At 43.6% G+C, this 18,913-nt stretch overlaps 1 protein-coding gene across 6 annotated transcripts in view; it reads right to left on the bottom strand.

Moving 5' to 3' along the window:
• Window positions 1-18,913, bottom strand: part of ASPSCR1 (ASPSCR1 tether for SLC2A4, UBX domain containing) — a 106,524-nt gene that overhangs the window by 29,611 nt on the left and 58,000 nt on the right. For 3 of the 6 annotated variants that reach the window (XM_069752466.1, XM_069752462.1, XM_069752465.1), the window contains 4 exons: window positions 16,250-16,316; window positions 16,102-16,164; window positions 9,983-10,018; window positions 9,100-9,149 (listed from right to left, as the gene is read on the bottom strand). In XM_069752466.1, the coding sequence (XP_069608567.1) occupies window positions 9,100-9,149; window positions 9,983-10,018; window positions 16,102-16,164; window positions 16,250-16,316 (216 nt within the window). The remainder of the gene's footprint in view (window positions 1-9,099; window positions 9,150-9,982; window positions 10,019-16,101; window positions 16,165-16,249; window positions 16,317-18,913) is intronic. The other 3 variants (XM_069752463.1, XM_069752467.1, XM_069752468.1) reach the window with 1 other exon arrangement.

Below are 18,913 nucleotides of genomic sequence, written 5' to 3'. Positions count from 1 at the left end.
ATGCTGTTAAACTCAGAGACTATAAACTCTGGTGGAAGAGGGAACCTTAAGAGAGAGGATCTGGACGGCCTGGAAGCTTCCAAGGGGCGTCCATGAACATGTTCACCGGGCCCTTCTTGGCCAGCCCGGAGCTCTCATGATGGATCTCTTCTTCCTTTATTCTTTTCACGACGCCCGGACAAGGAGAGAGACAGAAAAAGACAAGGCAGTTGGAATTGTGACCACGATATTACTAGAGCATCTCAACAGGTGGCTAGCGGATTCCGGGTCCTGGCTACAAACCAAGGAACCTCGTGGTTTATCCGAGACGCCATGAGGACGACGTCCAGAGAGCCCCATTTCAGCATATCTGGATGAAGACGGCGGGGCAGAGCAACCACCTGCCCAAAGCGAGACCCTGATGGCTCAGAAAATCGTCTGCCCGACTTTCTACCCTTGGAATGTGCACAGCTGATATGGCGGAAATGAGACATTCTGCCCATCGCAGAATCCTTGTTACCTTTATCATAACTTGTTTGCTGCGTGTTCCGCCTTGACAGTTTATGTAGGCCTCGGCCGTGGCATTGTCTGACTGTATGCAGACCGGCTGTCTCAGAAAGAGAATGCCAGTGGTGAAGAACAAATTGCCCTGATCTCCAGGAGACTGATGGGGAGAGAGGCCTCTTTGGCGTTTCAGTGGCCCTGTGCTGTGTGACGAAGAAAAAACGGCTCCCCAAACAAGGAGACTGCCGACGGTGATGATGACCTGCCACCAGAGAGGAAGGAAGGACTTCCTTCATAGGACTGATGCCGACAGCGTCACCAGGTGAGGGACTGCCTCACCCTGAGGTAAAAGCACGGGATAATCCGCGAAGACGATCAGAGAGCCAGCTGAAGAGGATGGGCATGGAACTGGGCAAAAGAAAAGGCTTCCATGGCGACAATCCCTTTCCCCTAGAACTCTCATGCAGGACCATAGGAGAGAAGCTGTACGCTTTAGAGTACGGATACCCTGGCAGAGGGACGAAAAACTTCTCCTGGAAGGAAGACACGGGCTTGGGTCTTATACCTAGAAACACCAGGTGCCGAGCAAAAATGAGGGAGAACTTCTCAAAATGTAGCCGAGATGGACCAGAGTATCCAGAGTAAACTGAAGACTTTGGTTGCAGACTCGGCGGGATGGCTCCTTGATCAGAATATCGTCTAAGTAGGGAAATATGAAAAAACCCCTGGAGAGAAGGATGTCCATGACCGTTGCCGTGACGTGACTAGTCTGGGAGCAGAGGCCAGGTCGAAAGGAAGGGCCGTGAACTGATAAAGACCCTCCTGGATCGCACACCATAGGAACCTCTGATGCTAAACAGAAACAGGAATGTGAAGAATTCTCCCGAGTCCATGGAAGTGATAACCGAACGTAGGGACTCAGTCCTGAAAAGACACAACCGAACGTGACAGGTAAACCGCTCGAGGTCCAAAAACAGAGGTAAAGGTCCGTCTTGTTTCGTGACTATGAAAAGAATAGAGTTGAACCCTGAAAACCATACGTTTCTGGGGACGGGGACGATCACTCCTGTGCGTGGTAGGAAAAAGATGGCCTGAAGAACTCCTGGGGCCTGCGACGTATGTCTTGGTGGGCAAAATAGAAGGAAGAGAAGCCAGCGGATCCACATTAGGGATTCTGCCCATTTATCAAGAAGGTCTGGGCTAAAGGGGTAGAGGATGTGTAGCTTCTTCTTACCTGGGAGGCGCTTTTCAGGGTGTTCCTAGTGTTTAGACATAATCATGACGACTTCCCTGAAACCTTGCATCTTTCTGGTCTGGTCCGTATCGGACTCAGACTGGGAATCCATATCCGACCCCAAAATCCACTTCTGAGGATGGGGCATGGGATGAGGAATGCATCCAGGAGAAAGTAGAGGGACCCGCAGCTTCCTTTGCTTTGTACCCGATTTGTCTCTGTGAAGGTCGCGGTCAGGTGCGTGTGAATCACCGTGAGAGGTGTTTGGAGCACTGGTGGCAGAAAACAAATGTGGAGGTTGCTCCAGGACCTGGACCGGGGACTGCGAAACTTTAGTCAGATCTAAGACCGACTGTGATATGGCAACAGCCCACTCCCGGAGGAAGGGGAGTGCTCTTATCCCGGGCGTTAGAGGGTTTCTCTGAATGCCACTTTTCTTTTACATATGGCACAGGCGTCAGTATTATAGGGACAGGAATGGGCCACAATGAAAATTGGCCAAATCTAACGGTATCGGGGAGTAGGGGCCCTTCCTATTGGCTGTGCCGCTGTAGGACTGCACCGGGCAGTAAGAGGAGGCCCCTTGATAGGGAAAAAAGCGCACAATAATTACGCGCTTAATGCAGAGGTGTGGCTGTCACCAGGACAGAAGGAGGGCGTTAACGAAGCACAAGCATGAAGAAAAGATGGCCGCTGTCGTTCAGTGACGCCATATTCTGTGCGGCATTCTGTCACGGGTAAACAGTGAGGCAGGCGGGTAGCTGCCGGGGACAGAGAAAGGGGCATCCTGTAAAAGGTGAGTCCCGAATCCCTCTTCACTGACGAGGATAACATCAGGAGCCCTCAGGGTGGGTGAGGGTCACTGGAAACAAGGGATCCTCCTTCCCGCACCGTTTCCGGATGGTGCAGAAGACTGTATCAACCCCTTACAAGAAGGGGGGGAGGTCACCACTGCACCACTGGTGACCACCGTCTACCTCTCAGCCCTCTCCGAGGAGAGGGGTGAGGAGGGTAAAATGCGAGGACTGGCCACCGAAAAGTCACCCTGAAACACCCATAAGGGTGACAGAGGTTAAAGTCCTGCCTGCGGGTCCGAGAGTGGGTGATGTGGGTAACACCACACTGCTCTCTCGGTCGCATAAATGTGGGAAAACAGGGTGAGACATTATACCCTGTTACCCTGAAGCTGAAGAACCTGAAAGGCAAAGGAAAAAGATTAATAAACACAACAGGTGACCTGAAAAGGAAAAGACGGATCTGAGACAGGTCCAGGTCTGCCTCCTACAGACGCCAAGCTTAAAATGAGGTACTTTGTGCATGTCGGTGGATGTATACTGCGGAGGAGGAGCTATTTTCCTTTATTTGCATAGTGTCAGCCTCCTAGCGACAGCAGCATACACCCATGGTTACCTGTATCCCCCAATGAAGTGATAAAGAAAATAAAACATTTTCACATTTTTTTTAAAATGTTCAATATTTTCATAAACGCAAATCGTTTTCACCAAATGTACCACTAATATAAAATACAATATGTCATTAAAAATTTTTCAGAATAATTGGGATATGTTGAAGCATTCCAGAGTTATTTCCACATAAAGTGACACTGGTCAGAATTGTTAAATTTGGCTTGGTTAGGAAGGTGAAAACGAGCTGGAGGGTAAAGGGTATAAAGCCTAAAGGTACCGTCACACTAGACGATATCGCTAGCGATCCGTGACGTTGCAGCGTCCTCGCTAGCGATATCGTCCAGTGTGACAGGCAGCAGCGATCAGGCCCCTGCTGTGCTGTCGCTGGTCGGGGAAGAAAGTCCAGAACTTTATTTGGTCGCTGGACTCCCCGTAGACATCGCTGAATCGGCGTGTGTGACACCGATTCAGCGATGTCTTCACTGGTAACCAGGGTAAACATCGGGTAACTAAGCGCAGGGCCGCGCTTAGTAACCCGATGTTTACCCTGGTTACCATCCTAAAAGTAAAAAAAACAAACACTACATACTTACCTACAGCCGTCTGTCCTCCAGCGCTGTGCTCTGCACTCCTCCTGCTCTGGCTGTGAGCGTCGGTCAGCCGGAAAGCAGAGCGGTGACGTCACCGCTCTGCTTTCCGGCCGCTGTGCTCACACAGACAGTACAGGAGGAGAGCAGAGCACAGCGCTGGAGGACAGACGGCTGTAGGTAAGTATGTACTGTTTGTTTTTTTTACTTTTAGGATGGTAACCAGGGTAAACATCGGGTTACTAAGCACGGCCCTGCGCTTAGTTACCCGATGTTTACCCTGGTTACCGGCATTGTTGGTCGCCGGAGAGCGGTCTGTGTGACAGCTCTCCAGCGACCAAACAGCGACGCTGCAGCGATCCGGATCGTTGTCGGTATCGCTGCAACGTCGCTAAGTGTGACGGTACCTTAAGAGTGTACATGGAAGTAGGGCATAATAACCTGTCAAAAAATGGGGATGCTTCAGTATATATGAGAAATATTTCTAACAGTATATATAGTATCTTCTTCACAATCACCTTGAGGCTTGGCATCCCCTGCCAGGAGTGCCCTTTTTGGGGGAATATATATGAATCAATTACAATCTACATAAATCATGCAAAAAAAATCATACAAAAATCTGACAGATGCAATAAAATATATAAATTTGGTTTCTGCTTAGAGACATGTAGAGGAGGAAATCTACACAACTCTTTTCCTTCTGATCAGAACAAGTTTAAAAGGCTGATAACTTTTCCACATGGAAAAAAAAAACCACCCATCACCAGTGAGACTGAAATCACACATGAGCAGTCCTCCTTCAGATCTAAGTACCCTCTTCCAGCAACATACACAATCTTCATCACGACAGGATGTGTCTTATTGCCCTCTGAGCCCTGGGGAAAGACCTCCCTCCACCGGTGACACTTTTATTGAGTAGTTTAAGGTTCAGTGGAAGCGCCTCTATTAGGAACAGCAGTCATGGAAAGCCAGCCAAGAATAACAGGGCTGCCAGCAAGATGAAAGTTTGATGCAGGAGAGGCTCCGCTGCCGGAACGTTACAGAAAAGAAAGACCCCTTCACAAGCTGCCAAGAGCTCAGAGCCCCCTCTCCTCCCAGGAACCGACTCCAGGCTGAACACACAAGCAGGGGTCTCAGGTTACTACTGTAGAGGAGGATGGAGAAACCCACACAGTAAACTGATCATATATAGAATGACCAAAAGGGTATAAGGATGCAAAAAGAAGACCTTGCATCCAGCTTATAGGAAAAAAGGGTCTGCAGCATATGATGCAGGTATGAAGGAATCCTATAAAACAAGCAGGATTACAGTGGACAGGACAATAATAATATAAGCTACACTATGCTACTACATCCGTTTGCTGGTAATTACCTATTCCGTCTGTAAAATGTTAGCTTCATATTGGGAGCAATACCTTAACTCACTCATTAAAGGATTTCTGAAATCCTACAAAATGTGTCCAGAGGGGAAAAAAAGTTACTAGATAAGAAATAACTATAATTATCTCTTAAACAGCCTGCTGATCTGATGTTTACTTGGCTGCAGCAGTGACATCTCATCTACTTACGCGACTGCTACCACCAATCATTGGCCTCAGTGGTTTCATGTCATACTTTGATGATGCCAGTGATTGGCTGTAAAAGTCATATACAGTCATGGCCAAAAATATTAACACCCCTGCAATTCTGTCAGATAATACTTAGTTTCTTCCTGAAAATGATTGCAATCACAAATTCTTTGGTATTATTATCTTCATTTATGTTGTCTTAAATGAAAAAACACAAAAAGAATTGTCCTAAAGCCAAATTGGATATAATTCCACACCAAACATAAAAAGGGGGTGGACAAAAGTATTCACACTGTTCAAAAAATCATGTGATGCTTCCCTAATTTGTGTAATTAACAGCACCTGTAACTTACCTGTGGCACCTAACAGGTGCTGGCAATAACTAAATCACACTTACAGCCAGTTGACATGGATTAAAGTTGACTCAACCTCTGTCCTGTGTCCTTGAGTGTACCAAATTATGCATGGAGAAAAGAAAGAAGACCAAAGAACTGTCTGAGGACTTGAGAAACCAAATTGTGAGAAAGCATGAGCAATCTCAAGGCTACAAGTCCATCTGCAAAGACCTGAATGTTCCTGTGTCTACCGTGCGCAGTGTCATCAAGAAGTGTAAAGCCCATGGCACTGTGGCTAACCTCCCTAGATGTGGATGGAAAAGCAAAATTGACAAGAGATTTCAACGCAAGATTGTGCGGATGTTGGATAAAGAACCTCGACTAACATCCAAACAAATTTAAGCTGCCCTGCAGTCCGAGGGTACAACAGTGTCAACCCGTACTATCCGTCGGCATCTGAATGAAAAGGGACTGTATGGTAGGAGACCCAGGAAGACCCCTCTTCTTACCCCGAGACATAAAAAAGCCAGGCTAGAGTTTGCCAAAACTTACCTGAAAAAGCCTAAAACGTTTTGGAAGAATGTTCTCTGGTCAGATGAGACAAAAGTAGAGCTTTTTGGGCAAAGGCATCAACATAGAGTTTACAGGAGAAAAGAAGAGGCATTCAAAGAAAAGAACACGGTCCCTACAGTCAAACATGGCGGAGGTTCCCCAATGTTTTGGGATTGCTTTGCTGCCTCTGGCACTGGACTGCTTGACCGTGTGCATGGCATTATGAAGTCTGAAGACTACCAACAAATTTTGCAGCATAATGTAGGGCCCAGTGTGAGAAAGCTGGGTGTCCCTCAGAGGTCATGGGTCTTCCAGCAGGACAATGACCCAAAACACACTTCAAAAAGCACTAGAAAATGGTTTGAGAGAAAGAACTGGAGACTTCTAAGGTGGCCAGCAATGAGTTCAGACCTGAATCCCATAGAACACCTGTGGAGAGATCTAAAAATGGCAGTTTCGAGAAGGCACCCTTCAAATATCAGGGACCTGGAGCAGTTTGCCAAAGAAGAATGGTCTAAAATTCCAGCAGAGCATTGTAAGAAACTCACTGATGGTTACCAGAAGCGGTTGGTCGCAGTTATTTTGGCTAAAGGTTGTGCAACCAAGTATAAGGCTGAGGGTGCCAATACTTTTGTCTGGCCCATTTTTGGAGTTTTGTGTGAAAAGATCAATGTTTTGCTTTTTGCTTCATTCTCTTGTGTTTTTTCATTTAAGACAACATAAATGAAGATAATAATACCAAAGAATTTGTGATTGTAATCATTTTCAGGAAGAAACTGAGTATTATCTGACAGAATTGCAGGGGTGTTAATACTTTTGGCCATGACTGTAGGTAGACAGGATGTCATCGGCGCTGTCAATCAAAGACTGACTGGGAGCTGAATCGGCGGGTGATTTATCTGGAGCATACAAGCTCTTTTCTTATTTTATCCAACTTCCTCCTTCTGGAAAAATTCTGTAGGATCTCAGATACCCTTCAACATCAACAAGTTTTAGCATTTCACTATTCATTGTTTGTCGGAATGACATGCATACTGATGTTTCGTCTCCTGACAGTCCCTTTCCCTGTCCTATACACTTCTTACTAAAGATTACCATGCTTTCACATTATTTGGTTTTATCTCCCATACCCAAAGATGATCTAAAAATCTTAAAGATCATTTTGTAATTTCCCAACATACAGTAGCTTGCGAAAGTATTCACCTCTCTTGGCAGTTTTCATGTTTTGTTACCTCACAACCTGGAATTCTACTGGTTCTTTTGAGGCTTTGTATCAATGTTCATGTAAAGAACATGCCAATAACTGAACATTTGGTTTTCTTTTTTTTGCGTGAAACAAACAACAAATAGGACAAAATAACTGAACACTTCAATGTACATAACTATTCACCCTACTGAAGGAAGTACTTTGTAGAGCCTCCTTTTCTGGCAAAAGCAGCTGCAAGTCAGTTTGGATAAGTCTCTATGAGCTTTCCACATCTTGGCACTGGGACTACCCATTCCTCAAGACAAAACAGCTCCAGCTCCTTCAAGTTAGATGGTTTCCTCTAGTGAACAGCAATCTTCAAGCCTGACCACGGATTCTCAATTACATTAAGGACTGGCTTTGACTAGGCCACTCCAAAACATTTACAATGTTTCCCTTAAACCACTCAAGTGTTGCTTTAGCAGTATGCTTTGGGCTATTGTCTTGTTGGAAGATGATCCTCTGACCTGGTCTCAAATCACAGACAGACTGAAACAGGTTTTGCTGAAGAATATTCCTATAGTTTGTACCATTCATCTTCCCCTTGACTCTAACCATTTTCCCTGTCCCCCAAAGCATGTTGCTGCCACCATCATGTTTCACTGTGGGGATGGTGTTCTAGGGGTGATGAGCGGTGTTGGTTTGGTGCCAGACATAGCATTTACCTTGGTTGTCAAAAAGTTCCATTTTGGTCTCATCTGAATACAGCACCTTAATCCAAACATTTAGGGAGTCTCCCACATTTTGGCAAACGCAAAACGAGCCTTACACACAAAAATTGTAAGTAAATGCTTTTTTGTAGCCAATCTTCCATAAAGGTCACTTCTATGGAGTGTACAGCTTATTGTTGTCGTATAGACTGATACTCCCGTCTCTGCTTGGGAATGCTGCAGCTCTTTCAGGGTTACTTTTGGGCTCTGTGCTGCCTATCTGATTAATGCCCTCCTTGCCAGGGCTGATAGTTTTGGTGGGTGACCCTCTCTTGGCAGATTTGTTAATGGATTTGATGGTGCTCCGGGGGATCAGGATTTTTTTTTATATAACCCAATCCTGTCTTGTACTTCTCAACAATTTTGTCCCTGACTTGTTTGGAGATCTCCTTGGTCTTCATGGTGTTGTTTGGTGAGTGGTGCCTCTTATTTAATGGTGTTGCAACCTTTGTGGCCTTTCAGAAAAGATGTGTGTATACTGACTGAGCATGTGTCACTTAGATTGCACACTGGTGGATTTCCTTTCACTAAGCATGTGACTTATGAAGGTAATTGCTTGCACCAGAATTTTTTAGGGGCTTTAAAGGAAAAGGGGTGAATACATATGCACATGCCAATTTTTAGTTATTTGAACCCATAAATTTAATTTATGCCTACATTTTTCTCACTTTGCCTCACCAATGTAGACTATTTAGTGCTGATGTATCACACGCAAATCGGATTACAAAAATATTTAAAACACAGATTGTAATGTAACAAAATAGGTTAAAACTTTTGCATACTGTATATAGTTTTAAAATTAGACATGTAAAGTGATGATTTCAACAGCCACAATATCACGCTGCAATGATGTGAGTGTGGATTTCCAGTGATGTTGACAGAATAGTTTAATTACCTGTGTGGATGGCTGAAGATTTGTTGCCATGCATGGCTAGATATACCGGAAATTGCAACAGTACTACCTGAAAAATCACATACCTGGAACAGGGTAAGGGATTCATCCAACTCGGTTCTTGGAGGAGTAATAACTACAAGGAAAATAAAAATAAGGCTAGATTATTAACCCCTTAAGCCCGAGGGTGGTTTGCACATTAATTACCGGGCCAATTTTTACAATTCTGACCACTGTCCCTTTATGAGGTTATAACTCTGGAACGCTTCAACGGATCCCGATGATTCTGACATTGTTTTCTCGAGACATATTGTACTTCATGATAGTGGTAAAATTTCTTTGATATTACCTGCGTTTATTTGTGAAAAAAAAGGAAATTTGGCGAAAATTTTGAAAATTTCGCAATTTTCCAACTTTGAATTTTTATGCCTTTAAATAACACAGATATGTCACAAAAAATACTTAAGTAACATTTACCACATGTCTACTTTACATCAGCAAAATTTTGGAAACAAATTTTTTTTTTTTGTTAGGGAGTTATAAGGGTTAAAAGTTGACCAGCCATTTCTCATTTTTACAACACCATTTTTTTTTTAGGGACCACATCACATTTGAAGTCATTTTGAGGGGTCTATATGATAGAAAATACCCAAGTGTGACATCATTCTAAAAACTGCACCCCTCAAGGTGGTCAAAAACACATTCAAGAAGTTTATTAACCCTTCAGGTGTTTCACAGGAATTTTTGTAATGTTTAACCTCTTTCTGACCTCGGACGGGATGATCGCTGCTATGTAGCAGAGCTGATCCAGTTATGCCAGCTTCTGGGAGGCTACTGAAGCATGGCAAAAGTAAAAAAAAAAAAATGTAAAAAAAAAAAATGTGAAAAAAATAAAAATAATATAAAAATTTAAATCACCCCCCTGTCGCCCCATTCAAAATAAAACAATAAAAAAAAAATCAAACTTACACATATTTGGTATCGCTGCGTTCAAAATCGCCCGATCTATCAATAAAAAAAAAGGATTAACCTGATCACTAAACGGCGTAGCGAGAAAAAAAATTGAAACGCCAGAATTACATTTTTTTTGGTCGCCGCGACATTGCATTAAAATGCAATAACGGGCGATCAAAAGAACATATCTGCACAAAAGTGGTATCAATAAAAACATCAGCTCGGCACGCAAAAAAAAAAGCCCTCACCCAACCCCAGATCACGAAAAATGGAGACGCTACGGGTATCGGAAAATGGCACAACTTTATTTTTTTTAGCAAAGTTTGGAATTTTTTTTCACCACTTAGATAAAAGATAACCTAGACATGTTTGGTGTCTATGAACTCGTAATGACCTGGAGAATCAAAATGGCAGGTCAGTTTTAGCATTTAGTGAACCTAGTAAAAAAGCCAATCAAAAAACAAGTGTGGGATTGCACTTTTTTTGCAATTTCACCGCACTTGGAAGTTTTTTCCCGTTTTCTAGTACACGACATGCTAAAATCAATGATGTCGTTCAAAAGTACAACTTGTTTCGCAAAAAATAAACCCTCACATGGCCACATTGACGGAAAAATAAAAAAGCTATGGCTCTGGGAAGACGGGGAGCAAAAAACAAACACGGAAAAACAGAAAATCCCAAGGTCATGAAGGGGTTAAAAAAAATGAAGATTTAATTTTTTTTTCACAAAAAAATTTACTTCAGCTCCAGAAAATGGACCCCAAAAGTTGTTGTACAATTTGTCCTGAGTACCCAGATACCCCATATGTGGGGGTAAACCACTGTTTGGAAAGTAGACCCCCTAAGGAACTTATCTAGATGTGTGGTGAGCACTTTGACCCACCTAGTGCTTCACAGAAGTTTATAATGTAGAGCCGTAAAATTAATAATATTTTTTCACAAAAATGAACTTTTCGACCCTAATTTTTTATTTTCCCCAAGGTTACCAAAAGAAATTGTACCCCAAACGTTGTTGTGAAATTTGTCCCGAGTACGCTGATACCCCATATGTGGGGGTAAACCACTGTTTGGGTGCATGGCAGAGCTCGGAAGGGAAGGAGCGCCGTTTGACTTTTTAATGCAAAATTGGCTGGAATTGAGATGCGACGCCATGTTGCGTTTAGATAGCCACTGATGTGCCTAAACATTGAAACCCCCTACAAGAGACACCATTTTGGAAAGTAGACCCCCTAAGGAACATATCTAGATGTGTGGTGAGCGCTTTGAACCCCCAAGTGTTTCACTACAGTTTATAAGGCAGAGCCATGAAAATAAAAAATCTTTTTTTTTCCACAAAAATTATTTTTTAGCCCCCAGTTTTGTATTTTCCCAAGGGTAACAGGAGAAATTGGACCCCAAAAGTTGTTGTGCAATTAGTCCTGGGTACGCTGATACCCCATATGTGGGGGGTAACCAATATTTGGGCGCATGGCAGAGCTCGGAAGGGAAGGAGCGCCATTTGGAATGCAGACTTAGATGGAATGGTCTGCAGGCATCACATTGCGTTTCCAGAGACCCTAATGTACCTAAACAGTAGAAACCCCCCACAAGTGACCCCATATTGGAAACTAGACTCCCCAAGGAACTTATCTAGATGTGTTTCGCTACAGTTAATAACGCAGAGCCGTGAAAATAAAAAATATTTTTTTCCCCACAAAAATTATCTTTAACCCCCAGTTTAGAATTTTCCCAAGGGTAACAGGAGAAATTGGTCCCCCAAAAGCTGTTGTCCAATTTGTCCTGAGTACTCCGATACCCCATATGTGGGGATAAACCACTGTTTGGGCACACGTCAGGGCTCGGAAGGGAAGTAGTGACGTTTTGAAATGCAAACTTTGATGGAATGGTCTGCGGGCGTCACATTGCGTTTGCAGAGCACCAGATGTACCTAAACAGTAGAAACCCCCAACAAGTGACCCCATATTGGAACCTAGATCCCCCAAGTAACTTATTTAGATGTGTTTTGAGAACTTTGAACCCCCAAGTATTTCACTACAGTTTGTAACGCAGAGCCGTGAAAATAAAAAATCATTTTTTCCCCCAAAAATGTTTTTTTAGCCGCCCAAATTTTTATTTTCCCAAGGGTAAAAAGAGAAATTGGTCCTCAGAAGTTATCCAATTTGTCCTGAGTACGCTGATACCCCTTATGTTGGGGCAAACCCCTGTTTGGACGCACAGGTGAGCTCGGAAGGGAAGAAGCACTGTTTTACTTTTTCAACGCAGAATTGGCTAGAATTGAGATCGGACGCTATGTCGCATTTGGAGAGCCCTGATGTGGCTAAACAGTGGAAACCCCCAATTCTAACTGAAACCCAAACACACCCCTAATCCCAACCACACCCCTAACTCGAACACACCCCTAACCCTAATCCCAACCATAACCCTAACCACACCCCTAACCCTGACACATCCCTAACCCTAATCCCAACCGAAAATGTAATCCAAACCCTAACCCTAGCCCAACCCTAACCCTAGCCCCAACCCCAGCCCTAACCCTAGCCCCAACCCTAGCCCTAACCCGAACCCTAGCCCTAACGCTAATGGGAAAATGGAAATAAATACATTTTTTTAATTTTTTTATTTTTCCCTAACTAAGGGGGTGATGAAGGGGGGTTTGATTTAGTTTTATAGTGGGATTTTTAGCGGATTTTTATGATTGGCAGCGGTCACACAGTAAAAGACGCTTTTTGTTGCAAAAAATATTTTTTTGCGTTACCACATTTTGAGAGCTATAATTTTTCCATATTTTGGTCCACAGAGTCATGTGAGGTCTTGTTTTTTGCGGGACGAGTTGACATTTTTATTGGTAACATTTTCGGGCACGTGACTTTTTTGATCGCTTTTTATTCCGATTTTTGTGAGGCAAAATGACCAAAAATCAGCTATTCATGAATTTCTTCTTTTTTTTTTTTGGGGGGGGGGGGGGAGGGGGATTATACCATTCTGCTTTTGGTAAAATGGATAAAGCAGTTTTATTCTTCGGGCCAGGACGATTACAGCGATACCTCATTTATATCTTTTTTTTATGTTTTGGTGCTTTTATACGATAAAAACTATTTTATAGAGAAAATAATTATTTTTGCATCGCTTTATTCTGAGGACTATAACTTTTTATTTTTTCGCTGATGATGCTGTATCGCGGCTCGTTTTTTGCGGGACAAGATGAAGTTTTCAGCAGTACCATGGTTATTTATATCTGTCTTTTTGATCGCGTGCTATTCCACTTTTTGTTTGGCGGTATGATAATAAAGCGTTGTTTTTTGCCTCGTGTTTTTTTTGGGGTTTTTTTTTTACGGTGTTCACTGAAGGGGTTAACTAGTGGGACAGTTTTATAGGTGGGGTCGTTACGGATGCGGCGATACTAAATATGTGTACTTTTATTGTTTTTTTGTTTGTTTTTTTCAGATAAAGGAATGTATTTATGGGAACAATATTTTTTTTTTTACACATCTAAATATTTTTTTTTTACTTTACAACATTGCCCCAGGGGGGGGAGCATCATGTTATAAGGTCAGATTGCTGATCTGACACTTTGCAGAGGCTTGCAGTGGCCTGCAGGAAGGAGACGCTCGGTACAAGGTGAAGTACGCAGGGAGCCCCCTCCCTGCGCGATGCTTCCCTATACCGCCGAAACACTGGGATCATGTTTGATCGCAGTGTGCCGGGGGTTAATGTGCCGTGGGAAGTCCGTGACCGCTCCTGGCATATAGTGCCGGATGTCAGCTGCGATAGTCAGCTGACCCCCGGCTGCGATCGGCCGCGCTCCCCCCCGTGAGCGCGGCCGATTGCATATGACGTACTATCCCGTCACTGGGAATTAAGTCAAGGGTCACCTTGACGGAATAGTACGTCATATGGGATTAAGGGTTAAAAGAAGGGGGGTTAGAATGATGATAAATCCTTAAAAGCAAGACGTTCTAGTCCATTTAGTGTGTAGGAACCTGCAACCATCTGAAAAGAAAACATAATATTCTCTGTAGCTAGCGGGTGTAGTGAATATACGCTCCCATGGCTTAAAAGAATGACATTACATTTATTAGCAAAGTTTTTTTCCTGTACTTCTCTCTACAGTCAAAGGGAAGTACATTCCATTTTTTTTTTCTTTATTGCCATCTTAAGTCTATATGCCTGAATAGGGCACATTGTCCTCACAGATATAATATCCTGCTCAGGACACACCTCAATTTAATAAACTAGTGACCAACTCACAAACCGCGTCATCAGTCTGCTGCACTGGAAACAGTCATGTGTTTTGTTATTTGCAATACATTTTCCCTGCTATGGTCACTGTGCTTATGGTCATCTACTTGCCAGTGGGGCTCACAACTATCAGTTATTCACTGCACCGGTTTTACTTAAAAAAAAATAAAAATGAAAAATACAATCCAGATATAAAAACTGCTACTATACTTCCTTTTTCTTGATTATGAGAAATTACCGTATTTTTCAGACTCTAAGACGCAATTTTTCCTCCCAAAGTGTGGAGGAAAATGGGGGGTGCGTCTTATAATCCGGATATATTGGCTCTGGCTGTGGTGGGGAGGTGGGGGAGCGGTATCGGAGGAGCAGCACGTCACAGAGGCAGGAGCCGGCGGCTACAGCTAACTCCTGTGCCCGCTGCGAAAGAGAAATTAATATGCACTGCATTCCACGCCCATGGGCGGGGAGGACAATGAATATTAATTTCTTCCTGGCATCTCGACATGATTGATTGGCCTCATCCCCTTGCTGGTATGATTGGCCCATCAGAAAAGATTAAAAAACAAAAAAAAAAAAAAACTTTTACTCTTACCTTCCTCCGCTCCCTAGCAGTCGCAGCGTCCTGCTCCGATGCCAGCAGCTGCTTAATGCTTGTAAGCAGCGCATGGCAGGGACGTCATGCACTGCTCACAAGCAGAGCACAGCTGTCGGAATACTCACCGGGTGTTCATCAGAGATCGCGGTGAGTATCCATTCCTCTTCAGTAACACTGTCTGCCGCCTGCTGTAGCCGGCGGTCACGTGTGCCGATACTTAAGAGGAATTAATATTAATTTCTCTTAAGTATCGGCAGATGTGACAGCCGGCCGAAGCAAGAAGCAGGCGGCTGACAGTGCACGCTACTTAAGAGGAATGGATACTCACCGCAATCTCTGATGAACACCCAGTGAGGATTCCGGCAGCTGTGCTCTGCTTGTGAGCAGCGCATGATGTCCCTGCCAAGCGCTGCTTACAATCATTAAGCAGCTGCTGGCACGGTAGCAGGACGCTGCGACTGCGAGGGAGGAAAGAGTAAAGGTTTTTTTTTGTTTTTTTTTAATCTTTTCTGATGGGGCCATGGATACCAGGACTGGGATGGGGCCAATCATACCAGCAAGGGGATGGGGCCGATCAATCATACCAGCAAGGGGATGGGGCCGATCAATCTTACCAGTAACAGGATGGAGCCAATTAATCATACCAGGAACAGGATGGGGCCAATCAATCATATCAGAATAAGAATGGGACCATGCATACCAGGACTGGGATGGGGCCAATCATACCAGAAAAAGGATGGGGCCATGCATACCAGGATAGGGATGAGGGGACCATATTTACCCGGATAGGTGATCTTAAGTATAGAATTGACCACATTTTTTGCTTCAGTTTTTTTTTCCCTAATTTTCTCCTCTAAAACCTAGATGCGTCTTATGGTCTGATGGGTCTTATAGTACGAAAAATACAGTAGTTAATTTTTGATAATTTTCCATCACACATTTGCAACAACATGGATAAAACTAAAAAAACAATTGTCAATAGCAGACAGCAATGTAAGGATATTTAGTGTATTTTGTATTATATTATAATGTTTTCTAGACACAGTCTGTGCTCTATGATTAGTCACCTATGACAGTTCAACTCTATTCTTTTGTACTGACCTTCTACACCCTCTCACCTGCCTGTCATGACCATGCTGGAGTGAGGTGGATGCCTAACAATCATGTACTGTCGCTTGTAGCAAAGTGGAAAGGCTCCAGCTTAGCACTATGGCATATTATTACTACACTACCTATGAATAAATTGTATATGAGCATATTGTTAGAAGCACTAGGATCACAAGTGATGGTGTTGACATACATAGGTAGAATGGGATCTCAGGTTCTTCCAGATGGTTTGTCACAAATTCCCGCACTGCTCCAACTGTACAAGGAAATGAATAACAATCAGCATTTAAAAGAGTAAATAAATAAGTGGAAGAGGAATGTTTAGAAAGATAGTCACATACTTGTTTCTGATACACGGAAAAAACCTTGCAGGACACATCGGTCAGGGAACAGGATGCGGAGAACCACCTGAAAAATTAACAACGAAGCAGACATTAGATTAATTATCCTGTCCTGCAAACTTAAATGCCACATTTCAGTCTCATTTTTCATGTGCTAGCTAGTAAAGGCTCATTGATGAGGAAAACCATTGCATATTATATGTAAAAACTACATCAATAGAGAGGATTCGAGTTGTAACTTAACATAATGTAGCCAAATAGCGATTTAATCCTCATGTACAGGGTTTTTGGACTGTATGGTGGTGATGAACGGCCCATGGAGGTTCCCATATAGCCTAAATCATATAAATGGAGAATGTCTAAGTTATTGGGATTTGTGATAAAAGCTACTTACACTTATGTCATTTTGAGCCCATGTTTGGTAAAATTGTATCATCATGAGCACAACTCTTTCAGAAAGCCATATCCTGCTAACTTGGAGTTGATTAGCAGTACCCAGAAGAGGCGGATACACACTGAATGGAGCTGCGCTCTTCAGTGCCGTTTAATTATTACATTCGGCCACCACTGGAGTTAATAACATCTGATCGGCGGGGGTGCAGGATGTTGAACACCCACCAATCTACTGTATAATTGTCTAAGGGTCACTTCCGTCATTCTGTCTGCCCTTCTGTCTGTCCTTCTTTCTGTCACGGATATTCATTGGTCGCGGCCTCTGCCTGTCATGGAATCCAAGTCGCTGATTGGTCTCGCCAGCTGCCTGTCATGGCTGCCGTGACCAATCAGCAACGGCCACAGTCCGATTAGTCCCTCCCTACTCCCCTGCAGTCAGTGCCCGGCGCCCGCTCCATACTCCCCGCAGTCACTGCTCACACAGGGTTAATGCCAGCGGTAACGGACCATTATTCCGCGGGTAGCGCACTCCGTTACCGCCGCTATTAACCCTGTGTGACCAAGTTTTTACTATTGATGCTGCCTATGCAGCGTCAATAGTAAAAGGATCTAATGTTAAAAATAATAATACCGTAATTAAAAAAAAAATCATTACTCACCTTCCGCCGCCTTTCCCGCTCCTCGCGACGCTCCGGTAACTGCTCCATGCAAGCGGCAGGTTCCCGTGGCAAGGATGGTATGCGACAAGGACCTGCCATGACGTCACGGTCATGTGACTGCGGCCTCATCACAGGTCCTGCGCGCCTGCGCGAGAAGGACCTGCCATGACGTCACGGTCATGTGACCTCGACGTCATCACGGGTCCTGCGCTACCAACCCTGGGACCGGAAGCTGCCGAGTGCACCGCACACAGGCGACATGACTACAAGGGCTCCCTCGGAAGGTGAGTATATGTTTATTTCTCGGAAGGTGAGTATATGTGTATTTTTTATTTTTTAACCTGTGACATACGTGGTTGGGTAATATACTACGTGGCTGGGCAATATACTACGTGGCTCTGTGCTGTATACTACGTCGCTGTGCAATATACTACGTGGCTCTGTGCTGTATACTACGTCGCTGTGCAATATACTACGTGGCTCTGTGCTGTATACTACATCGCTGGGCAATATACTACGTGGCTGGGCAATATACTACGTGGCTGGGCAATATACTACGTGGCTGGGCAATATACTACGTGGCTGGGCAATATACTACGTGGCTGGGCAATATACTACGTGGCTGGGCAATATACTACGTGGGCTGTGCAATATACTACGTGGGCTGTGCAATATACTACGTGGACATGCATATTCTAGAATACCCGATGCGTTAGAATCGGGCCACCATCTAGTGTAATATAGATAGATAGGTCATCTATATTATTTGCCCGAACAACCCCTTTGCAGCCTTGACAATTGGCACCATAGATTATCAGAAACAGAACTAGTTATGAGATTCCTGTTAATCTCAATCAAACTAAAAAGTCAGATTAATCAACAAGGTTTCATCAAAAGCCAAAAAGTATTCAGATCTGAGCAATAAAATATACAGTGGAGAAACTATACAGAATCAGCTTTATCGTGATTCCGGGAGGACAAATATTTTGAACATTAACAATAATCTATGAAATGAGATAATCCAGCAGTTTGCACGACCATGGCACGCTAGTGTAATAGAGTGTGGCTATATGAGGATTAAATCCTTCCTATTTGGGTTATATGCTAGGATGTGTACATTATTATCTTCTCATGGCTTTGTCAAAGGAAGACTGCTAACCTGTCTAGACGGAAACCATTCACACAAACTATAAAAGCAAGTTCTCTTCTCAAATCCTACATGAAAGGACGATGTGGGTAGAGACTTGACAGGAATTATCAGCCAAAAACAAATCACACTATTAGACTTCATAAAAAAAATTAAATTGCCTGCACAGTGATTGAAAAAATCCCTTATTGCTACATTAAGCCTCATCACTGTACATGTAAAGACTCATTCACACAAGAAGCTTTACTCAGATACAAATAAGAATGAGATCCTAAACAAAAAGAGGAGTGAAATTTCAGGGTATTGGTAAAGAATAAAAGTGTACACCAAGGACAACATCTGCAAGGGGTTTGTATGTTCTCCCCGTGTTTGCGTGGGTTTCCTCAAGTTTCCTCCCACATTCCAAAGACGTACTGATAGGGAATATGGATTGTGAGCCCCATTGGGGACAGCGATGACATTGTG

Source organism: Ranitomeya imitator, chromosome 2 (genome assembly GCF_032444005.1).
Source record: "Ranitomeya imitator isolate aRanImi1 chromosome 2, aRanImi1.pri, whole genome shotgun sequence".
Classification (NCBI taxonomy): Eukaryota; Metazoa; Chordata; class Amphibia; order Anura; family Dendrobatidae; genus Ranitomeya; species Ranitomeya imitator.
This window is presented reverse-complemented; position numbering and strand designations above follow the sequence as displayed.